Source organism: Triturus cristatus, chromosome 12 (assembly GCF_964204655.1).
Source record: "Triturus cristatus chromosome 12, aTriCri1.1, whole genome shotgun sequence".
In the NCBI taxonomy this organism is placed as follows: Eukaryota; Metazoa; Chordata; class Amphibia; order Caudata; family Salamandridae; genus Triturus; species Triturus cristatus.
In genome coordinates this window covers 8977154-9002495 of record NC_140595.1, presented here as the reverse complement: position 1 = coordinate 9002495, position 25342 = coordinate 8977154, and the positions used below count along the sequence as shown (strand labels likewise).

Below are 25342 nucleotides of genomic sequence, written 5' to 3'. Positions count from 1 at the left end.
GGGGGTTTTCTACGATCGCCTAGAGCAGAAACCCTGGAGGATCCCCCACGCCAAGTCTGGGCCGTGTACCCTCTTTCCTAGTTTGAAAAAGAAAATTGTATTGAATACATCGCATGAACAAGTAAAGCATCTTCTGGTATGATGCAGAAAGAGTGAAAATAAAGCGAGCCTTGTATCTGATCCTGACTGACGTGAGCTGCGTACCTCTGACCCTGCACACAACCCCCGGCTGACTGTACCCGCTAACCGATCCGTCTGAAAGTACAGTTCCCCCTTTAGGCTTCATGTGTCTATGACTTGCAGCATGTGGTCGCTACCACAGACACTGGTGGTATTTACAGACACGGAACGCAAGTGTGCAACTCACAGAAAGGGGCCGGAGAGACTGACTGATGGAAATGGCACTCTGTGTGCCCCTCCAACCCTCCTTCAGGTCATTGGTGGGCTCAGCTGGGACACCCCTGACCCTTCCTTGACCTTGTGACTCTGTGCCAGGGTCCAGCCCTCCTCTAGTCATTGGTGGGGTCAGACTGGACATCCCCGTGCCTGTCCTTGCGTCACTGTGCCTGGATCCAGCCCTCCCATGCCCCGTACGTGCAAATCTGTGCAAGGGTCCTGCCCTCCTCTAGTCATTGGTGGGGTCAGCCTGGACACCCCAGTCCTCGTTCTTGTGACACTTTGCCAGGGTCCAGCCCTCCTCTAGTCATTTGTAAGGTCAGCTCCGACACCCCAGTGCCCATCCTTGCGACACTCTGCCAGGGTCCAGCCCTCCTTTGGTCATTCATGGGGTCAGCTTGGACACCCCTGGGTCCTGCCCTCCTCTAAGTCATTGGTGGGGTAAGCCTGGACATCCCAGTGCCCGTTCTTGTGACACTGTGCCAGGGTCCAGCCCTCCTCTAGTCATTTGTAAGGTCAGCTCCGACACCCCAGTGCCCATCCTTGCGACACTCTGCCAGGGTCCAGCCCTCCTTTGGTCATTCATGGGGTCAGCTGGGACACCCCTGTCCCTTCCTTGCCCTTCTGACTCTGTGCCGGGGTCCAGCTGTCCACTGGTCATTGTTGGGCTCAGCTGGGACACCCCCATGGCCGTCCTTGCCCTTCTCACTCTGTGCCAGGGTCCAGCCCTCCTCTAGTCATTGGTGGGGTCAGCCTGGACATCCCAGTGCCTGTCCTTGCGACACTGTGCCTGGATCCAGCCATCCTCTGGTCATTTGTAGGGTCCGCTTGGACTCCCCAGTCCCCGTCCTTGCCCTTGTGACACTGTGCCAGGGTCCAGCCCTCCTCTAGTCATTCATATTGTCAGCTCAGACACCCCAGTCCCCGTCCTTGTGACACTGTGCCAGGGTCCAGCCCACCTCTGGTCATTGGTGGGGTCAGCCTGGACATCCCAGTCCCCGTCCTTGCGACACTCTTCCAGGGTCCAGCCATCCTATGGTCATTTGTGGGGTCAGCTCGGACACCTCAGTCCTCGTCCTCGTCCTTGCCCTTGTGACTCTATGCCAGCCTCCAGCCCCCCTTCAGGTCATTGGTGGTCTCATCTGGGACACCGTTGTCCTTTCCTTGCCCTTCTTATACTGTGCCAGGGTCTAGCCCTCCTCTGGTCATTCGTGGGGTCAGTGCAGACACCCCCGTCCTTCACCTTGTGACTCTGTGCCAGGGTCCAGCCCCCCTCTGCTGATTGAGGCGCTCATTCCAGAAGGAGACTGCTGACGCGGATGTCAACCCTGCAGTGCGATCTATCCCTCTTCCTATTGGTGGGTTTGGCTGAGAAGGCGCCTGCTGGCATCAAAGTGACGAATCATGCCAGGCGTCTGCCCCTGCCTACTTGTGGCCTGAGCTCAGAAGGATAATGCTGGCACAGGGGCGTCCAGTGAGTATTTTTGGGTGGGGGCAGAACGGAGCATAATGATGTCCAACACTGCCAGGCCCCACTCCTGCACTCTCCAGAATCCAGGGGTCTTAAGCATGCTTTATTGACGCCTTTAGGGAGAGGAGGCCTTCTCCTCAGTACTGTATCAAAAACCGGGGTACGAAAGGGGGGTGGGGGGGGGCATTTTACTCTGGCTGCAGATCAGCCACCCAAGAGCGAAATCAGAGGGCATCCTTGCACAAGTTTCTTTAAGGGAGGTGATGACCCTCTCCAAGGCCCAGGGGAGCACCTTGTGTCCGTGGAGGGGTGCTCCTTGAAGGCTGTATGGTGTACCCCGCAGGCACCCGAGAGTAGAAGGACAACAGACAGTTATTTAGTGGGGAGAGGTGGGTATGTACAAGCTCAGTCCTTTCACTCATTGCTCTTTTTTCACCCTTTTTCTCTTCCTGCAGTTGTATGAATTGGACGGTGATCCAAAGCGGAAAGAGTTCCTCGACGACCTGTTCAGCTTCATGCAGAAGAGAGGTGAGGCTCCGTGCCAGGGAGCGAGGAGTGTGCTGGGAGGGCTGGCTGTGGCTCAAGTGATGGTTGGAGGCCACCAGAGCTGGAATTGGCTGTGGCTTGAGTGATGGTTGGAGGCCACAAGGGCTGTGGCTCGAGTGATGCTTGGAGGCCACGAGGGTTGGGACTGGCTACGGCTCGAGTGATGGTTGGAGGCTACGAGGGCTGGGCCTGGCTGCGGCTTGAGTGATGCTTGGAGGCCACGAGGGTTGGCGGATGGCAGGTTGTATGAGGAATGGTGCGGCTGCCGGAATAATGGACTGGGGGTGGCTGATGACACAAGCTTTGTGGGGGGGGGACTGGGCCGTGAGTGCTGGGTGGGTGGCTGGGGCACGAGAGCTGGCTGAGGGGTGGCTGTGGGCACGAGAGCTGGCTGAGGGCATGAGAGATGGCTGAGGAGTGGCTGGAAAACGAGGCCTGGCTGAATGGTTGCTGGGGCACGAGAGCTGGCTGAATGGTGGCTGGCAAAAGACACACAATTGATGGACGGAATGCAGAACAAATCAAAAAATTCACCCCCAGTCAAGAGATCTGGGTTAAATCCATCATTCTTTTGCTCACCATGCCACCCCAGTTTAGACCTGGCCATATGCAAATCAGTCTTGACCCTGTGCCTCATGGGAACAGTCCAGCCCGAACTGCTAAGCCTGGTCCTCCCTGGACCGGAAACAAGCATCCTAGGACCGGTCTCTGGGTTTCACCCCTCTTCAGACAGGATAGCTTGAATGGTGGCTGGGCGCGAGAGCTGGCTGAGGGGCGGTTGGGGCGCGAGAGCTGGCTTTGGGCATGAGGGCTGGGGGATGATTGGTTGCATGAGTTGGGAGGGCCTCTTTTGAATTCCTTGGTTGGTACCCTCTCCGCTCACCCTCCCTGCTGGTGGTGTCCTTTTCTTTGCTGGCACGACTGTTATCCTCTGTGGAACGCGATTCACCCTGCCTGCTGGCTGGCTTCACTGGCATCCTCTCTGTTCGTTATCCCTCCTGACTGGCCGTTGCCAATGGGCATTCACACTACTTCCTCTCCCTGTTGGTTGGACCCTTGCCCTCTCTGGTGCCCTCTCCATTCTCTGTGGGCTGGGCGCTTGTCATCCCAGTTACTCTTTGCTCACCCTCTGTGTTAATACTGGATCCTCGCTGCCACCATTTCTGCTTGCTCTCACTCCTGGCAGTGCCCTTTCCTCACATGCACCCTCTGCGTGCCCTCGCTGCTAGATGGGCCAGTGCCGTCGCTGGCACCCTCTCCGCTAACCCTCACTGCTGGCACCCTTTCCAGCCGTTCTTGCTGCCCATGTCCTCACTGGCACCCTTTCTACTCGTCCTTTGCTGCTAGCTGGGCTCATGCCCTCACTGACACCTCCGCTTTCTCTCACTACTGGCTAGGTCGTTTCCGGCACCTTTTGTACTCTCTGGGCACTATCAAGCACCCTCTCCAGGCATTGCTACTGGCTGAGCCGCAGGTTTCCTCTCTCACTCCTGGCAAGGTGCTTTTCCTCACTTGCTCCTTCTCGGTTTGCCCTCCCAGCTGGCACTCTCCCCACTCGCTGGCACCGTCTCTGCTTGCCCTCTGCGCACGCCGCCTTCTGTCTGGGCCCCTCCCGGTACTCTCTCTGCTCTCTCTCCTGTCACGTCGTTGCTGCTTTAGTTTTGGTGTCTGGACGGCTCCTGGTGTGCCCAGTGTCTCCGGCTCCTCCGTCTCCATGAGCTCTGGTTTGTGTTCGTACGCGTGCTCACCAGCAGGAATGGCATCTTTCACTGGTGAACAGACCACCTGTGATGACGTGAATCGGTGTTACCCCTGCAGGGTTCCTCACCCGCAAAGACCCTGGGACCACTGACAGAAAGACCTGACCCGGTGTTGGGTGACTGACTGCTCAGCAGTGCCGACCGCCTTCCTCAGGCTTGCTTTAGTTTGCCTGGGTTGAAACATGTCCATTCCTTTGCAACCCCTCCCACCACGGGCACTACTAACTTAACTCGCCAGGACAGGCTTGTGAAAGGACCAGCGCTGGACTGGCCCCGGAGCGGACTGCACCCCTCCAAAGCCCCAGGAAGGCGGACTCCCTAAAGGGCCTTTTTGCCCCCATGGCCCGAGGAGCGTTGCCGTCGGTCCTGCCGTGGTCGCGCGGCCTCCCTGCATAGGAGGGAGGGCCGCTCCATGTTTTCCAGTCATCTGAAGATCGGAATCTCCCCAGGCGAGGCTAAACGTGATTAAACGCGATGGGGGTGTCGAGTTATCCCGCGCACTGCACCCCGCCCCTCCCTCGTACTTAAGCAGATGGATAATCCCCCCCCCCCCCCCCCCCCGCTTTAGGGACTGCTTTGTACTAATAAGTTAATAACACAATTATCTTGCAGCCGGCTCTTAATGCGACGGAGACAACTGGCAGGTGATTAAAAATAACAACCCCCGCTCCCCCCGCCCCGGGAGGCAGGGTTGTCGTGGCGCTGCTTCAGGGTTGGCGCTAGGCTCCGTGGCTTGGAATAATTGCTCTCCTGGAGGCTTGGGTTTTGTTTGTACACACGTGTCCCTTTGGTCGCCTTCAGTGTCACCTGAGTTAATGAGGGCTGAGGCCTGGAAAGGGGGCGGGGGGGAGATCAGCAGTGTCCCAAACCTGTGTTTGCACCCCCATCATTCCACATACACCTGCGAGCCAAGGGGAGGCTGCCTTGCAGCTTGGAGGATCACCGAAGCTGTCACATAGTGACCCCGCCCTTGTTTTGTGAAAGAAAGCAGATTACCAGACCTGTTCCCCGCATGGGCGTCCGCAGAAATTTTTCCAGGGAGGGGCGAACCTGGCAAATGAAGAGGCGTGGCTAATGTTAATCAATAGGGGCGGGGCTAAGATGGCAGACAATCAGGATCGGGTAATGCTCAGGCCAAGCTGAGAAAAAAAGTGGTGAATTCTGCATTTGAAACTGGACAACAATTGGAGCACACATGAACCCTAAAATTAGCTCCCTGGCACCCCAAACCCTATAACCCATACCCGCCCTGACCCCTAAAATTGTCCCCCTGGCACCCCAAAACCCATACCCACCCTGAACCCTAAAATTACCCCTGCCCCCCCCAACTCATACCCACCCTGAACCCTAAAATTACCTCCCTGGCCCCTTAGAAGCCATACCCGCCCTGAACCCTAAAATTACCCCGCTGGTACCCCAAAATCCATACCCACCCTGAAAAATTAGTGACGGTCAAGAGATTAAAGACCTCGTCACCTTGGTACAGCCCTGAGCTGAAATGTTTAAAAGTAAACTGCCGGAGAGCGAAACGTCTTTGGAGACAAGACTATAGTAAAGATAAGAAAACTAGCTTTAATCTTGCTCTCCAACAATACAAGGATGCAATCATTACCGCAAAAAGACTATTTTACACAACTAAGATAGAGGAAACCGGAAATTCCACTAAGGAACTTTTTTAAACTGACACACTGCTGTCTAAATGGCAGCAGGCTAAAGCTTTTCAACCAGACCAAGCTATGTGCAATAAACTGGCACTATATTTCCAGAACAAGCTTCAAGTGATTTATAATGACCTTTTGAACACTCAAATGGTTCCGGATAAGTCATGTCAATCATCTGATGAGGCTGTATCAATACATTGCAGATTAGCATGTTTCCAGACAGTTACAAACGATGAGGTACACAAACTTTTCGTTTCCATAAAATCTGGTTCACCCAAAGACCCCTGTCCTCCCGCGATTATGCATTTGGCTGCTAGGAGAATTTGTGACAAACTCACCCCTCTAGTCAATCAAGTCTTGGAATCAGGTAGTTACCCAGTATGTTGGAAAAAAGCAATGATCAGGCTGATTCTGAAAAAGTCCACCCTAGACCCCTCGGAACCTAAGAACTATCGTCCAATTGCTGGCTTACCAATAGCAGCTAAAATCCTGGAGAAATCAGTGAACAAGGTGCTGACTGATTATCTAGACATCAATAACCTGCTGGATTCTACTCAGCATGGTTTTTGGTCGCACCACTCTACCGAATCAGCCTTGATTGTAGTAACGGAGGAGGTCCGTAGAATAGTCGACGGAGGGGGTAGAGCAGTCCTTGTACTTTTAGACCTGTCAGCAGCTTTTGACACCGTGAACCACACAGTGTTAGTGCAGCGGCTGAAGGAAGTGGGGATCGAGGGTACTGCCCTGACCCACCTCACATCGTTTTTGGAGGGGAGGGAGCAGAGCCTGTACGTGGAGGGTCTGCAATCAGACAGTTTCCATCTTCCCTGTGGGGTTCCACAGGGATCGGCCTTATCCCCGACGATGTTTAACATCTATGTCATTCCCCTGGCCAGACTCATCAGGAAGCATGGATTCGCCCTGGTATCCTACTGAAGATACAGCTATTAGGTTTCATGCATGCCTTACCGAGATTATGACCTGGATGAACCACAGCTTCCTGAAAATTAACACAGATAAGATGGAGGTCATAGAGTTTGGTCAGGGCCGATCCCTGTGGAATGACTCCTGGTGGCTGGTGGGAGCGGGGGAATGGCCCTGCTCCTTGCCTAAGGTTAGAAACCTCGGAGTCCTCTTCGATGACCAATTAAATGTTTCTGTGTAGGTAAACAGCCTCACCTCTTCCTGCTTCTTTCTAATAAAAACCTTGAGAAAGCTATTTCCTTTCATCTCACAGGAACTACAAACGACTGTGGTGGTGGCTCTCTTGTTATCCAAACTTGATTACTGCAATGCCCTGTTGTTGGGCATTGATAAAACCCAGATGAGAAAGCTGCAGTCCCTACAGAATGCCGCAGCAAGGCTGCTTCTAATGTACCTGGAGGTCAATCGACCTCGGCAGGAATCAAAGCATTGCACTGGCTCCCTGTACAGCAGCGCGCGGAATTCAAGGCCTTAGGCCTGGTTCATAAAGCACTTTATGGGGGAGGGGCCAGGGACATCCAAAAAATGTTTTTACCCTATACACCCGCTCATGCTCTTAGGTCCAGTAATTTAGGCCTCCTCCAGATTGATAGGACTAGGCGGGTAAGATGGGGCGGCAGAACTTTTTCAAACTGTGCGGCAAAGTTATGGAACAAAATGCCAATAGCCATGAGATTCCAACCAAATCGACAGTCCTTCAGGAAGGACTTGAAAACGTGGCTGTTCGCTTCGATCTAGCTCCCTGGTAATACAGACTGTACCATTTTCACATACACCAGTGCCAAGACACCATGGCATTCGAGCGCTATAAAAGCATATATCCTATCCTATCCTAACCCTACAATTATCCCCCTGGCATCCCAAAACTCATACCCACACTGAACCCTAAAATTACCCCCTGGCACACCAACACCCATACCCACCTGGAACCCTAAAATTACCCCCTGGCAGCTGGTACCCCAAAACCCATACCCACCTGGAACCCTAAAATTACCCCCTGGCACCTCAATCACTAACCCACCCTGAACCCTAAATTTACTCCCTGGCACCCTAAAACCCACACCCAACCTGAAACCTAAAGTTACCCCCTGGTACCCCAAAAGCTGAACACTACAAGCTTACACTACATTTGCATATTCGTAGGGGACTGTCCTGCTTGAGGTTTCCATGCATGTAAGTCTAGAACGCCGTTCACTTAGATTAACCTAGATATGTAGCCAGTAGGTAATGCTGATGCTGTGGAATGCATTAAAGTTACTGGATCTTCCTTAAAAACTGCTGCCTGCTCTTCTGATACTATTCAGTGGAGTCGGGCTGATCAGCAGCACTGTCGTCCTGGCATCCAGCCCCTCCCGAAGGTCTCACTGTGTAGATCAGAGGTCTTCGAAGTTTTTTAGGCCAAGCCCCCCTGACAATATTTTTTAGGAGTGGAGGCCCCCCCAATCACTTACATTTCTGGAAGTTGGGATTTAGCATCTTTGGCAGCCATTTTTACCCCGAAGTGTTATCTGACAACTAATTTTCACAATTTCGAAACAACATTATCAGCCTTTTTGTAAATTTAAGATTTGTGAGTGGTAAATCTGGCCAAAAATCACAGAACTCATGCAACACCATTTGACGGGAAACTTTCTTTTGAGTGAAAACTGCCACAAGGTCAGTGGATGCAACCCCAACTTTCAGGACCCCATCTAGTACTGTGCAGCTCGATCCAGCAAATAATCAGAATGTTGGTAGACCTGGCAATCACATCATTCTCTGGGCAAGGTCTTTGCTCTGAAGATACAACTCAATCTATGGAAATTCCCACTGCCATATATGTTTATTTTGTATTATCCCACTAAAGCAGTATAGATGCTTTGGGCTCTGATGCAAGCAATGAAAATGGCCTTCTGGGCTAAAGCTGGGATTATCAGGGTTTAATGGGCCGGATGTAGCCGCAGTCCGTGCAGATAAAAGCAGTGGGGCCGGGTGGGGCGGGTGTATTTCGAAGGACGATCACCAGAGAAAATGAAATAAATAATTCATTTTCACTCTGCATTGTCCATCGAAATCCCCCACCACTCTTACCTTGTTGCAGGCAGTTACTTGACAGCACTATCACAAATGAACAGGAGGAAGTGAAAAACTACAACAAGTGGTCTAAATTTGCCTTGTTATTATCGGAAATACTTTGACAAAAGATAAAATGTAATGTTGCCTAAGACTCTGAAATTGTCTGCATCACAGCAGATTTGCAGAATCCAAACTGCGGTTGGCTAAAACACCAGGACTCCCAGAGATGAGACTCTCAACTGGGGCCTCTTGATAGCAAAGTGCAAGGACACTATGGGGCATATCAACAACAACCGGCGATAATTATCGCTAAGCGCACTTAGCGCTAGAATAATTATCGCCGGCTAGCGTGGATATTTATCGCTGAGATAGTGTGCTATTAGCAACGCTTATCTCAAAAGCGATAAAAATCCTAACGCTAACTGCCTAACGTGAGATTATCGCTGGAAACCCAGCGATAATCTCACGTTAGCTTGTTGATAGGGACACACAAACTTAGCCATGATATCCACCTTCCATAGGATATCATGGCTAAGTCAGTCCTGAAGCAGGCGTAAGGAAAGTAGCGATAACAGGGGTTATCGCTACTTTTCCTGCCGCTATGCTTCATAGCGTGGGGCTTGATGATAGGAGAAATGTCGCTTAGCGACATTTCTCCTGTCATGTCAGGTCAGGAACGCCCACTTTGCATCACATTAGAGATGCAAAGCTGAGCGTTAGGAATCCCCATGCTAAAGCAAGGTTTCACGCGTTAGCGTGACCTTGCTCATATAGCGATAAAATTATCGCCTCTTTTCGGCCGAAAACGGCCGCTAAAGCGGCGATAATTCATTATCGCCTCCTTGTAAATATGCCCCTACGTCATCAACATTTCCACAGCACAAATATGCTGTATGTAAGATCCCATAGCACCCTATTTTGTTCAGCTTGTTTTCAGTTAGTGGTTCCTTTTTGTCTGATGATCAGGGTGTTGCTCTGCTTTTAGAAACATTCTCAGGAAAGACAGCATCACCTGGACCATGAGCGACAGAGGTGACTCAGAAGCACCTGTTTGTAAGTTAATAAATTGTCCTTGAGAAAAGAGAATACAGGCACCTCCAGTATCTGCCACCATATAGTGGTTGTTTGCGTGATTTAACATCTATATATAGATTTTGACTTGCTGATGCTACAAAAATCTGTTTAGCAAGCCCATCTACTGCTGCCTCTGTGACTAGCGTGACTAGTGGCATACAGCATGTAGTTCTACAGTGGACTTTGTGGCACATGGCCCAAGTGAGTGTCAACTTACCATAACTGCAGGACTCGAATCATCTGTAGTAACAGAGAACAGATCTAATTTTTCAACTGACAAGGGAGAGACAAAACCCAAAACTTATTGGAAGTGTAAGAGTTGAGGGGAGATCCCTCTCTGAATTCTAAGGCGAGGGAGAAGTGTTGAGAGACTCAGTCAGTGTCAGACTGGAGTAGAAAAGGCCCGGATACCAAAATAAGAGACCCCACTTATGAACTGGGTTCATGAAGCATGGATGAAAAAGAATGGGAAAGACTCAGAGAAAGAGAGAGAAGTATAAAGTGGTGAACAGAAGAGGCGTGAGCTGGAATCAAGAGTAAGCAGCCTTGGTATATGGCCACCCTGGTGTTCAGCAGTGCTGCTGGCAGCTTAAAAAAAAAATATTGGGTCGCTAAACCTATTTATTTACTTTTTTACAAATTAAGTACTGGAAATAGTACTGGAAACGGTACTATGACCAAAAGAGGAATGAACAGTGGGAGGGTCGAATAGAGACATATCCTTCCTGGTTTTATGTAGTTTGTGCAGACTGTACAGTAATTAAGCCAGATCCAGTGCAAGGACTGAGAAAAGTACCCCCGAATAATCTGGAAAGTAGACACCCCTTCCTCACAATCAGACAGCAGCTGCAGCTTTTTGGCCCTTAGGTCAGCACTCAGAGCAGTGGATTCAACAAAAAGAGAACACCCACTCCATCAGAAAGCTTCGGTTCGAAATCATTGGCGATAGTAAGCAGTACACAAGATAGTTAGTCAGTCTCAGATCATCGTGAAATGTCTGAGTACATCCACTCGGCCTCTCAAGTTATGTTACTTTACTTGTAATCACAGTCATACTCATAGCCTATTGGCCTCACATAAAAATTCCAGTGATCCATGGTGTACAACGCACGCCACTCTCTGGCCTGGTAGAATCATCAAAATAAGCATCGGTTTCGAATCGGGTTCGAAACACAGCAGAAAGGGGTGGTGAAAATATATTTATTTTCATACCAGAGGCGCAACTAGAGCCCAAATTTTGAGTGGGGGGGGGGGGGGCTAATTCTTACAGCAGTAGGCAGAGTGGAGATGGAGGGGTGAAAAACAACAAAGCCTCGTTAATACGTAATTGGTCTTTTAAAGACCTGTGAAGTACTCGGGTGCGGCTGCGGGAAGCTGTCTCAGCCCGGGCTGACACACACGAGGGGGGGGGGGCAAGGAGGGGTGCTCCAGGGGGGGGCAAGCGCCCCTCCTTGCCCCTCCCTGCAGACGCCCATGGTTCCCCGGGAGCCTTTTCAGCAGTTCTTTGCACCCCATGCATTTTTGGGGAACCCGTCTCACAGCCTTCCCCAACACGCCTCAGTAGGACTTCAGAAGGTATCTCTTTGGGACTTCAGCAGCCTCCTCTCACAGCCTTCCCCTACACTCCTGCTCACAGCCTTCCCCTACACGCCTGCTCACCGCCTTCCCCTACACGCCTGCTCACCGCCTTCCCCTACACGCCTGCTCACTACCTTTCCAATAAACTCCTGCTCACAGCCTTCCCCTTACACGCCTGCTCACAGCCTTCCCCTTACACGCCTGCTCACAGCCTTCCCCTTACACGCCTGCTCACAGCCTTCCCCTTACATGCCTGCTCACAGCCTTCCCCTTACATGCCTGCTCACAGCCTTCCCCTTACATGCCTGCTCACAGCCTTCCCCCTACATGCCTGCTCACAGCCTTCCCCCTACATGCCTGCTCACAGCCTTCCCCCTACATGCCTGCTCACAGCCTTCCCCCTACATGCCTGCTCTCAGCCTTCCCCCTACACGCCTGCTCACTGCCTTCTCCTGAACTCCTGCTCACAGCCTTCCCCACACGCCTTCACAGCCTTACCCCAACACGCCTCAGCAGGACTTCAGAAGGTGTCTCATTGGGACTTCAGCAGCCTACTCTCACAGCCTTCCCCCTACACGCCTGCTCCCAGCCTTCCCCCTACACGCCTGCTCCCAGCCTTCCCCCTACACGCCTGCTCCCAGCCTTCCCCCTACACGCCTGCTCCCAGCCTTCCCCCTACACGCCTGCTCCCAGCCTTCCCCCTACACGCCTGCTCCCAGCCTTCCCCCTACACGCCTGCTCCCAGCCTTCCCCTACACTCCTCAGGAGGGCTTCAGAAGCGGCCTCATTGGTCCTTCAGCAGCCTCTTCTCACAGCCTTCGCCCTACACGCCTCAGCAGGGCTTCAGAAGCGGCCTTATGGGCCTTCAGCAGCCTCCTCTCACCGCCTTCCCCTACGCTCCTCAGCAGGGCTTCAGAAGCGGCCTCATTGGGTCTTCAGCAGCCTCCTCTCACAGCCTTCACCTACATGCATCAGCAGGGCTTCAGAAGCAGCCTCATTGGGCCTTCAGCAGCCTCCTCTCACAGCCTTCCCCTACACGCCTCAGCAGGGCTTCAGAAGCAGCCTCATTGGGACATCAGAAGCCTCCTCTCACAGCCTTTGCCTACACTCCTCAGCAGGGCTTCAGAAGTGGCCTCATTGGGCCTTCAGCAGCCTCCTCTCACAGCCTTCACCTACACGCCTCAGCAGGGCTTCAAAAGCAGCCTCATTGGCCTTCAGCAGCCTCCTCTCACAGCCTTCCCCTACACGCCTCAGAAGGGCTTCAGAAGCAGCCTCATTGGGACATCAGAAGCCTCCTCTCACAGCCTTTCCCTACACGCCTCAGCAGGGCTTCTGAAGCCGCCTTATTGGTCCTTCAACACGCAATGTAGAACTACCCATATTCTTTGGCACCGTGCACAGAGGTAGAGGGTGTGGTGTGATGGCCAGAGCCGCCGACTTCGGAGCAGGTGATCCAGGTTCAAGTCTCTGCGTCGGCTGAACATCCTGTGATTCTGGGCAAATCACATAATCTCCCAGTGCCTATGAACAAAATCGAGAGACCCTCACGGGGTTTCAGCCTCGCCATAAAAATCCAAGTATTATTGTTATTACCTAGAGGGTGTGCACCGATGGAAGTGCCATACTGGGATCCCAGCAGATTCCACAGGGTGCCCAAAGGCTTCCATTGACTTCTTGCTTAATGTATATCCATTGAGGGGACCCCAGAGCTTTGGGTCCTTGGCCTTCTCTGGAGAGCTCCAGATGCCTCATGCACACTTCAGCTGTAGTGTCTTACCTCTACTTTCCTGACCTTGAGAAAAGCTCAGATAAATCTTTGGTCCCTCTGTTCCAGAGAAAGTTCTGGTGTGTCCTCTCCCTTGGGTTCCTACGTGCGAAACTTCTGCGGGCTCCAAGATTTTCTGCATAGCTTTTGATTTGCGCTCTCATTGCCCACTTGTAGTCCCTCCTCCTTGTTGTGCCCATTCTCTGTAAACTTTCTGTTTCAGACACTTGTTGCCTTCTATGTTGAACTTGTCTTTTCTTTGCCAGTATCTACTGGTCCTATTTCCCCCGCGCTTCGTTGGTCCTCTATTCCATACCCTTGTGTTGTAGCATTTCTGTACTGCTTCCTAGCCATAACAAGGCTATAAAGCACTCTTGATTAGTGTCTGCTTCCTGCTTGGAACAGTGTGGGATGAGGGTTGCCCTACACGGAGATGTTGGCTGGTGTCGTGAACAGGTAACTGCATGCAGATACCGTTACAGAGCCGTGTGAGAATAGAAACTGTGCTTGCTTGTACATACCATGTATTTTTGTAGCCCTCTAGCGATGCTGGTGGAAACAGCTGGGTTTGGTGCTCTCCGGAGTTCAAAGCTCTTGCTGGTGCAGAACTCAAGTTCTCATTGTGGCTGTCTGAGCAGTGTGGGAGGCTTTACCAAAAGCGTGGAGGGATGTTGAAAAGAGGAGCCAGCCTAGAGCTATTGTTAGGAGCGAAGTTTCTATAAATGGTTGATCTAATCCCATACAGTCCTACAAGTGCAATGCACACTGCTTGGAATGCGCTGCGTCTTACCAAATGGTAGCAGATGCAAATGTTTTAGTGTTGGCGAGATGCAATTCCGAATGGGGTAACGTAGGACAAGTCTGGCAGCAGTATTCTGAGTTCCATAGCTATTGCTCGAAAATGTAGACATTGGCATACTCTTGGTAGCAGAGCCCATTACCGTAACAGCTTGTCTTGTTAAGGCAAGCCTGGACATGGAAAAATTCAGTGCAGACATGTTGTACAGAAACAGTCTTTAGCGTTGTTTACATATGCCATGAGCAGGAGAACTTAATCTGTCATCACCCCTAGATTCCGCTCATCAGCAGAGCAGTTGATAGTAGACCTACTGTTAAGGCTGTATTTTCGAAGGCTGATCCTTTATCCATTTACATCCTGTGAATATCTCACATTTTGATAGGTTTGAGGTGCTTTCGTAGCACGGCTACTGGCGGCGTTGAGCATGAGTGCAGGGCAGGTGGATTTTCAAGGCAAGTATGCTTCGTGTGTTAGTGGCATAGTCTCAGCACTTTGGGTTGATGGAGGAGATGATTTCAGGTAAAGGGCTATGGAAAGTCTTGAACAGTAGGAGAGGAGTGGGGAGATACCCCGGCCTTAGAGTGGAATGGTGCTGACTGGGCAGAAGTGAGATGAAGAGGGTCTGTCCACTGGGAATGACTGTGTCCACTTCTCTTGGCCCAGTGCTGTCCAGTTGAACAGTATCGAAGCGAGTGTTAAGATCGTGTGGTGAGTGCTGTTCCCTCATCATCAGCAATGGTAGTTTTAATATTCTCTTGTGGTCAGTGCTGCGACCAGAGATGAATACAGTCTGCTGTTCTGAGATGTTGTTATCTTCTCTAAATTAAGATCTTTCTCCAAAGGCTGATTTTCAGTAAGCTGGGCTAAGAAAGGGCATATGGGTTTTGGCTGATATCTAGAATGAATGGTAAGTTCAAGGCCACTTTTTCTCTTTAATGATAGGTTTTTTGATAGGTTGATATGGGAAAATATCTTTTGCGAGAAAGCGCCAGTTGGTTTCTGGTTGGGGTTGGCTGAAGAACTGTTGAGGAAGATGTTATTGCATGTATGAGCTGGACATGACTGTAAAGGCTTTTGTAACATTAATATGAAATATTCGGTCTGGAGCAACTTCAATGTTCTGGTTTTGCCAATTAGAACTCTTCCAGGGGATCCTCATCAATAGTCATATGCACTGAATATTCTTACCCATGTGAGTGGACCTCGGAAAACAACCCCCCTCCCCCAGAAAAAAATAAACGTGTGTATATTTATGTTTGATGGCATATGTGGCTATAGATAGACATGCTTAGCATAAGTCCGTCATCTAGTGTTGGGCTCGGAGGTGTGCAAGTTTTTTATCTCTGAAGAAGTTATTAGAGTCAGGAGTTAAAGTGACTCCTCCTCTTGCTTGAATTGCACATGGTCAAAGATTACTCTTGAAGACCGTAAAGCACGAAGAATGCAAATGTCTCGATGAAGCATGACCTCACCAGACACTTTTAGTTTGGAGGAACCGGAAACTGAAATGGAGGTACGTCAGTTAGTTGAAGATGAGTGTACTTTCTCTCAATAACAAATCTCTGACTCTGATGCAGACACCCTTACACTTGAGCAACAAACTGTGAGTAAACTGCCTCAAAAAATTAGGCCCAAGGTACAAAAGTCTGCTATTAAAGTCGGATATATAGCGTAACTGCAGGTCACAATCCGAATCCTGGAAAATTAAGCATGTTTTCATCATCCTAAGGACAGATTAATGAAACCGCACTAAACTGGGTGACAGTACCATCTGCTAGTTACAGTGCTTGCACAAGTACAACATAGAGAAAGTGTGCTATCTAAACGAAACACGTAGTGATAGATCCCTTACCTTAGAATTACCCCCAGGCATCAGACTGGATCTGGAAAGTTTTCGTCAGCAGTACCCCTGCGCATTGGCAGGTGTCGTCGTGCTGCTCCGCGTGCGTCTTTGGTGTCGTTGGCGCCTGGATGACATCGGTGGATCTACTTGTACGCGCCCACACGCGCTGACATCAGTTCTTTCTTTTTCCACTCCAGCAAGCGCAGATCCGGGAAGAGCAAGTACCCCCAGTCATTTTTTGACTGAGTTTTTTCGAGGCCTTTTGTCTCCATTTCTACGAGTCGATCGACTCCTGGTGTCGTAGGGAGGCCTGGCTTCAAGAACTGTGGGGACTGTCACTGCATGATATCGGTGATGGACCCACACCCCGTGTGTCTCTACTGCCTGGGGCGCGACCACTACTCCAAGTCGTGCCCCGACTGCCGGGCCATGGCGCCGAAAACTTTGCGGAAGCGGTCCCGAAAGTTGCTGGAAGTCCGGCAGTCAGCTCCCTGCCGCTCAAGGTCCCGGTCCCGTGGGAGGTCTAGGGACCGGTCGTGGAGCCGTCACCATCGTTCTTCTGGATCGAAGTCTTCGCACTTAATGTCAGGTTAGTTGAAGCATTCCAAAAAGGTCGAAGAAGCGTCTACGCCGATGGGGCCATTTTTCCCCTATGTCCGTCCTCCTGATTTTCAGCCTGTTTCACAGACTTCGGAGGAAGGGGAGGACTGGGAGGGGTCTGAGGATCCTCTCACACAACATTGTGATTATGATCCGGACTGCGCAGAGGATTTGGAGGAGGCCAGTGGTCTTGACACCTCACCTGACCTTGGCATGCTGTCTCCTACCGTGGCTACGGAGGAGGGAGCCAGTTACGCAGTGGTAGTACGTAGGGCAGCCGAGGCCCTCCACCTTGAACTTCCTACGGTGGCTGTCAGGACTAACCTCCTGACCGAAGTGCTATAGCCGGCACAACCTCTACGGAGCCCTTGCTGCCTTTTAATAATGCACTTTCTGACGTCCTTTTGGGCACTTGGTCCAGGCCCAACACAGGGGCTCCTGTGGACAGGAACGTGGCCCGCCGCCATCGCCCGGCTCCGGGCAACCCCCTCTTTCTCTCCCAACATCCCACTCCCGACAGCTTGGTTGTCCAAGCCTCTGCTTCCCAGAGCGCGTTCCCTTACGCACATTTGGATAGGGAATCCAAGAAGCTGGAACAGCTTGGCAAGAAGATGTTTTCATCTGCCAGCTCAGGGCTGCGGTCGGTAAACACCGCATGCCTCTTGTATCGTTATTCCCACTTTGTGGAATATGGTTGCGCAGGTGCTGCCCAACTGTCCGGAGGAGGCATGGACCGTACTCTCTCACGCTATAGCAGCTGGCAGAGACGCAGCAAAGTTCACCATTCGTTGTGGGCTTGATACCGCCGACTCGCTGGGCAGGGCGATTTCCACGATGGTGGCGCTTCGGCCCTACGCCTGGCTGAGAACAACTGGCTTCTCAGGGGATGTCCAGAACACCTTGATGGGCATGCCCTTTGATGGCATTTGCCTATTTGGCAATAAGCCGGATAGTGCGTTGGAGCGGTTTAAGGACTCGCGTGCTACGGCCAAGTCCCTGGGCGTGACGGCCACTCACCCTCCTCTGCCTTCCACTTTTCGCTCCTTTCATGGCCACGGAAGGGGTGCCCCAATACTTTCATTCCAGAGCCACAGGCCTACGCAACAACATTCTCGAGCGGATGTGGGAAACGTCGAGGCGGTTCTGGGGGCCAGCGGGCGGGTCACTCCACCCCCATAGCATCCACTGCAAAGCCTTCCTAGTCTAACTTTTCAGTCCAGTGGGCGGCAGAATTCTCCATCAGCTCCCCACTGGCGCAACATCACCAGGCTACTCCCTCCCTTTTGAGACATCCCCTCCAGCCATGCCACCTCAATACCACCGCATGTCGGGGGACCATCTTGCGCTTCTTCAGCAGGAAGTTATGGCTCTCTTGGTCAAGGAGGCCATCGAGCGCGTTCCTTGGCCAGAAGTAGGTTGTGGTTGTTATTCCCACTACTTTCTGGTCCCCAAGAAGGACAAGGGTCTGCGTCCTATCTTAGACCTTCGGAACATCAACTGCTTCCTTCGGAAGGAGAAATTCAAGATGCTCACACTTGCTCAGGTCTTGTCTGCCCTAGACCCGCAAGACTGGATGGTAGCGTTGGACTTGCAGGACGCTTACTTTCATATCCCTGTCCTGCCGGCCCATCTGCGTTACCTGCGGTTCACGGTAGGCAACGAGCACTTTCAGTTTACCGTGCTCCTCTTCGGCCTTACCAGCGCCCCTCAGGTGTTGACGAAAGTGATGGCAGTGGTAGCAGCTCATCTGTGCAGATCAGGGGTTTCAGTCTTCCCCCTATCTCTACGACTGGTTGTTGAAGGCGGGCTCGCCCCAGGCAGTCTTCTCCCACCTCCAGACTACGGTCGACCTCCTGCATTTGCTGGGGTTCTCCATCAACGTGTCGAAGTTGCACCTGATTCCCTCTCAGAAGCTCCTCTTCATCGGAGCGGTTCTGGATTCGGCGCAGTTTCAGGTTTATCCTCCCGAGCAGCGAGTCCGGGATATTCAGGCTATGATTCCGATCTTTCAGCCTCTAGCCCGGGTTTCGGTCAGGATGACCCTCTGGCTACTGGGCCTGATTGCCTCCTGCATCCTGTTGGTAGATCATGCCAGATGGCATATGCAAGCTCTGCAGAGGGACCTGAAGTTCCAGTGGGCACAGCATCAGGGCAACTTGTCCGATCCTGTTCAGATCTCGGAGGGCACTGCACAACAATTGCAGTGGTGGCTCACAAATTGCGATTGGGTCATCGGCAGATCCCTCTCCCAACCGGAACACACAGTGGTGACGGATGCGTCCCTTCTGGCGGAGTTCAGAGGACTCTGGTCTCCGGTGGAGTCCCGGCTCCATATCAACCTCTGGAGCTTCGGGTGATCCGACATGCACTGAAAGCATTCCTTCCTTCTGTCAAGGGGAGAGTAGTGCAGGTGTTCACGGATAACACCACCGCCATGTGGTACTGCAACAAACAGGGCGGGGTGGGGTCATGTACCGTATGTCAGGAGGCTCTGCGTCTCTGGACATGTCTGGAACATCAGGGCACTTTCCTGGTGGTTCAACACCTGACAGGTTCTCTGAACGCCAGGGCGGATGAACTCCGCCTCCGTTGCATGATGGATCACGAATGGCGTCTGCACTCTGACGTGGCGCAAGGTCTCTTTCAGCAGTGGGGAGAGCCTTGGTTAGATCTATTCACCACCGACGAGAACGCGCAATGTCATCAGTTCTGCTCGTTGGAATTTCCAAGGCGGCACTCGCTAGGCGACGCTTTTCGTCGCGAGTGGAGTTGCGGTTTACTATACGCCTTCCCGCCTTTACCACTTCTATCCAGAGTGCTGAAGAATATCAAGCGCGACCAGGCCCAAGTCATTCTTGTGGCTCTGGACTGGGCTCGAAGACTATGGTATCACGAGCTACTCAGCATGGCTATCGATCCCCCGATCCGACTGCCTCTTCGGGAGGATCTTCTGTCGCAGCAACAGGGGACAGTCTTCCACCCGAACCTATCCAGCCTCCACCTCCTTGCGTGGAGATGGAGCGGCGGCAGCTGACGTCTTTTGACCTGCCTCCCGAAGTTTGAGATGTAATCTTGGCAGCCAGGCATCCCTCCACTAAGACTGTATACGCCTGCAGGTGGAATAAGTTTGTGGCATGGTGCACAGCAAAGGCAGTGGATTCCCTTTCTGCCCCTCTTTCAGAGGTCCTTCTATTCCTTCTTTCTTTGGCCCAGCAGGGCTCTGCTCTGGGCACTATCAAGGGCTATCTCTCGGCCATTTCAGCCTTTTTACGGCTTCCAAATCAGCCTTCCCATTTCAAGTCCCCTGTTGTGAATAGATTCTTAAAAGGCATTACTCATCTTTTCCCTCCTGTTCCTTTCATTATGCCTCAGTGGGACTTGAACCTGGTTCTTACATGTATGTGATGTGTGCTCCCTTTGAGCCACTTCACAACTGTCCTCTTTGTCTTCTCACTTTAAAGGCTGCTTTCCTGGTTGCCATCACCTCTGCCAGAAGAGTGAGTGAGCTCCAGGCACTTTCTTCTAAACCTCCTTTTCTCTCTGTCCATCCGGACAAAGTGGTTCTAAGGACTCGTCCATCTTTTCTGCCGAAGGTTGTTACTGCCTTTCACATCGGGCAGACCATCACTTTGCCCACCTTCTTTCTGCCTCCACATCCCTCGAAAGAGGAAGAGAGGCACCACCGTCTGGACCCAAAACGTGTGCTCTCATTCTACCTAAACCGCACATAACAGTTCCGGGTGTATGACCAGCTCTTTGTTGGCTACATGGGCGCCAAGAAAGGTCGGTCCGTGCACAAGCGGACCATCTCTCGGTGGGTTGATCTGTGCATAAAGGTTTGTTATTCTTTGGCTAAAAAAGAGCCTCCGGTGGGGCTGCGCGCACGTTCTACCAGGGCGACGGCAGCCACTACTGCTTTGGGACAGGGAGATCACTTGCATGACATCTGTCAGGCAGCTACGCGGGCCTCGCTGCACACGTTTACCAAGCACTACTGCCTGGACAGCCAAATCCGGAGAGACGGCTTCTTTGGCCATTGTGTTCTGGTGTGATCTTGCTTCACAGTCCCACCACCGGGGTTGGTATTGCTGGGGTATCTATTCTTAGGTAAGGAATCTATCGCTACATGTTTCTTTCAGATGCACAAGTTACTTACCTTTGGTACCGCTATATCTGTAAGAAACATTAGTAGTGATAAGATTCCTTACCGCCCTACCCATCCTCCCCGTTCTGCGAACTGATTTCTAGGGTTAAGGTAATCCCTTTTAGGGCCATAGTTTCATGGCACCAGTGGTCAGTGTCTTGTATGGCTCTGCGTTCCTGGTGCAGTAAGTCATGTACAGAACTGACGTCAGCGCGCGTGGGTGCATCTAAGTAGCTCCAGCGACGTCATCCCGGCACCAACGACTCACACGGAGCCGCACGACGACGCCTACTGACATGCAGGGGTACTGCTGACTTAAACTTTCCGGATCCAGTCTGACGCCTGGGGGTAATTCTAATGTAAGGAATCTATCACTACTAATGTTTCTTACAGATATCGTTACCGAAGGTAAGTAACTTGTGCGTTAATGCTGTAAATCAAAAATACAGAGATGTAAAATTAAAGGCATTTTCAGTAGATTATACACACATAAAGAGCTCAAACCAACTGACACACAAGTGAAAAAAAACCGATGCTGCTTCCATGATGAACAGACCAGGTGGCTGGAACCTAGCACGGAGGAGGTCGGGGAGCAGCTAAGCGGGCTGGAATTTGTGGCATTTAATTAGCCGGACCAGCCAATGGCTCAGGCGCAGAAGTAGGAGGCGTGTGTGTGTGCTTCACAAGAAGAACAAATTCAGCACTTTTACAAGTTATAAAAAAACAAAACCCCTCACTTTATAATAATACGATGATGACGAGAGGTACAGTATAGTGAGAATGGAGCCTGACTATTTGTAGGGCAAATGAGAGTCCTCTGAAGTTGAGGTCTTCCCTGATAGCATTAGAGCAGTGACGTATTGAAAACTAAAGTACAGTCCGAGTGGCTGAAGCCAGTTTGATTCACCAAACGCTGCTTGCTGGAGCCACTTTAAACGCACCTGTCGTGGAACATAGAATAAATCCGCTTCCATTACAGTTAAGCGTGCACATTTTAGGGAGCCAGCTGAGTTATTTTTACAGTTGTAGATCTGAAGCGTCGGGCATGCTGACCCTTCATTAAGAACAAGCAGAGCCCTGCACTGTAAACGGATCCCTCTAAAGCCCCAGCCCTTGCTTCCTGACCCCTTCCAGGAGCACACATAATCGTAAACAGCCTTGTTGAACGCACCGCTGTGGAAGCTATACAAACTATCCCATGAGCGCACATTGTAGTCGTAAAGCATGAAGTGCAAGAGCGTGTCCTACCTTCAACAGCAGCTAGGAGAAACTCATTCAAGAAAATAGGGCTCACAGACTGTAAGTGAAACAAACTGAGCAACAGCACAAGTAAGAGGGCCAGTCCTGATGGTAGGTAACATAAGACAGGGAGGTACCAAGGAGGGACTAATAAGCCTATTAAATCAAAAGCCAACATTTGCAAAGGACAATCACAGCAGCCAATTAAATATATGGGCGGAGAGTGTGCAGAGATTCAAGTCCATACCGCAATACAGCATGTTTTGAAGACAGCTCAAGTGCTGCATAGGCGATACCTAAAAATGGGCAAACCAAATTGCATCAGAGGGTAAACTATCCGCATATCTGTTTGGCTGAAGAGCCAGGTCTTGAGGGTCTTCCTGAAGGTGTTCAGGGAAGGGGGCACATCTGATGTCTGTCGGTAACTCGTTCCAGGTCTTGGCTGCAATGTGAGAGCAGAATCTTCTGCTTGCTCTGGCTCTGTGGATATACAGGGTTTCGGCCAGTGAGAGGCTGGAAGATCGGAGGCTTCTTTTGGGTACGTGGAAGTTGATTCTGTCGTTGAGGTATTTGGGTCTGTTGTTTTGTAGCAGTGAGTGAGGATTTTGAAGGTGACTCTTTTCTCCACGGGGAGCAAGTGGAGTCTTCGTAGGTGCTGGCTGATGTGTTCATGCTGGGGGATGCCGAGGATGAGTATGGCGGCGGTGTTCTGTATTGTCTGGAGTTTGTGTAGTAGGAACTTGTTGAGACCTGCGTACAGTGCGTTTCCATAGTCCAGTCTGCTGGTGATGAGTGCGTGGGTGACTGTCTTCCTTGACTCAGGGGGGATCCATTTGAAGTTCTTGCGGTGGGTGTTGAAGCAGCTGGAGGTGACGGCGTTGACCTGCTGGTTCATGGTTAGTGATGAGTCGAGTACGGTACTGAGGTTTTTGGCATGGTTTGAGTGGGTAGGTGGGCTTCCGCGGGCAGTCGGCCACCAGGTGTTGTCCCATGCTGAAGGGGTGATTCCAAGGACGAGGACTTTGGTCTTCTCTGCGTTGAGCTTCAGGCAGCTGTTGGTCATCCAGACTGCGACGTCTTGCATTCCTTTCTGGAAGTTGAGTTTGGCGGTGGTGGGGTCTTTGGTGAGAGAGAGAGGATGAGCTGGGTGTCGTTTCACAAAAACACTTCCTTTCCTACAACCAATCAGTGACTCCACTGCCATTCCCTCCGATCACATAACACTTGTCGGCAGAAGGCTACAACAGTTCTTTCCACAATGGGTAAGCACCACATCAGATCAATGGGTGTTGGATGTTATCCAATCTGGTTGTCTGGAGCTAACCTCAACTCACCCAAACATACCAACTTGTTTTCACAGAATGTCTACACTGCATCGAAACTTGTTAAAAGAAGAAATTCAATCTCTAATAAAAAAAGGAGCAATAGAATCAGTGCCAATACAGGGAAAGGAGGTTTACTCCCGTTACTTTCTAATTCCCAAATAAGACAGAACTGTAAGACCATATTAGATCTCAGACCTCTAACCCGGTGTATCCTATCAGAACATTTTCATATGGCCACTCTTCAAGATATAATTCCACTTCTCCAAAAAGGAGATTTCATGAATCATTGAATCTAAAGGATCCATATGTCCACATCCCAATGCACTCGGCACACATGTAATATCTCAGCTTTACCTTCAACCGACAGCACTTTCAATTCAAAGTGCTACCATTCAGGGTCACCACAGCCCCCAGAGTATTTACCAAATGTCTGGCAGTTGTAGCAGCCCATTTAAGAAGACAAAATATACACATTTCCATATCTAGAGGATTGGCTTATCAAAAGCAACACAAATGACACGTTTGCAAAGCCCACAAACCACAATTATTTTACGGCACAAATTAGGTTTTACAATTAATGCAGTAAAATCACACTTACAACCACTACAAATACAGCCTTACTCAGGAGCAATTCTAAATTGCCACACAGGGGACAAGTTTCAAAAATCTGGTGCCACTATTTCAGCCTGAAAAACAAATATCTGTGTGGACAGTTATGCGTTTCCCAGGATCCATGGCTTTATGCATAGCCATAGTACTTCTTACCAGACTAAATATGCGTCCTCTACAACAATGCTTAGCTCAACAGTGGTCTCAAGTGGAGGGTCATTTGGACGATATAGTGTTGATCAGCCGTCAGGTTTGCCAATCTCTGCAATGGTGGGACTCCAACAAACTAGTACAGGGACGGCCTTTTATAGACCCGATTCCGCAAACAACTATAACAACGGACACATCAATGATAGGTTGGGGAGCACACTTATAGGACATAACTTTGCAAGGGCATTGGACACAGTCAATCCCTTTTACACATCAATCACCTAGAACTATTAGCAGTTAATCTAGTGATAAAAGCATTCCTTACTCACCTAAAGGGCAAGGTAGTTTTAATCAAGACAGACAACATGTAGTATCTGCAAAAACAAGGGAGGACAATCTCCACAATTGTCTCTGCTAGCACAAAAGATCTGGAAGTTTACTATATAGCACAACATTCAGTTGCTTGGTACAGAACAGTACTGGAGATGCTGGTAGTACCACATCAAATGTTATCCAACCGACAAGATCTTCTCACGCAGAACAAAGGAGCAATACTTCATCCAAATTCTAGATCTCTCAATCTTGCGATTTGGCTCTTGAAGTTTTAAAATACGGATACCTAAACTTACCAAAAAATTGTATGGCTATCCTAAAAGAGGCAAGAAGACCCACAACAAGAGCATGCTATGCAGCAAAGTGGAAACGTTTTGTTTATTGTCATTCAAAAGACATTAATCCTATACAAGCATCACCACCAAACATTGTAGGTTACGTGCTTCATTCACTCAATGCAGGTTTGGATTTCACCTCTGTTGAAATGCATCTTACAGAACGAGCTGCGTATCTTCAGAATAGAGAACAGACTTCTCTATTTAGAATTTCTGTAATTAAAGCCTTTTTACAAGTACTTGAAAGAACTATTCCACCTCGAGCACCTCCTACGCCAATGTGGAATTTAAATATTGTGTTAAAAAGGTTAACGGGTCCACCATTTGAACCACTGCGTACATGCCAATTGCTGTTTGTCATGGAAACTCACTTTTCTAATTGCAGTTACTTCACTCAGAAGTGCATTCAAGCATTGACGTTAGAACTATTTTTTGAAGTACATGGAGACAAAGTGGTTTTAAGAACTAACCCTAAATTCTTACCTAAAGTAATATTGCATTTTCACATGGCACAATCCATAGAGTTACCTGTATTCTTCCCTCAACCAGAATCAGTAGCTGAAAGAGCGTTTCATACCTTAGATGTCAAAAAAGCATTAATGTTCTATATAGATAGAACACAATCTTTCCGTAAAACACAACTGTTTGTGTCATTTTTAAAACCGCATAAGGGTA

At 50.4% G+C, this 25342-nt stretch overlaps 1 protein-coding gene across 2 annotated transcripts in view; it reads left to right on the top strand.

The window, feature by feature from the left end:
• ARID3A (AT-rich interaction domain 3A) overlaps nucleotides 1-25342 on the top strand; it is a 211397-nt gene that overhangs the window by 103714 nt on the left and 82341 nt on the right. For both annotated transcript variants that reach the window (XM_085638946.1, XM_085638947.1), the window contains exon 4: nucleotides 2323-2395. In XM_085638946.1, coding sequence (XP_085495072.1) covers nucleotides 2323-2395 — 73 coding nt within the window. The remainder of the gene's footprint in view (nucleotides 1-2322; nucleotides 2396-25342) is intronic.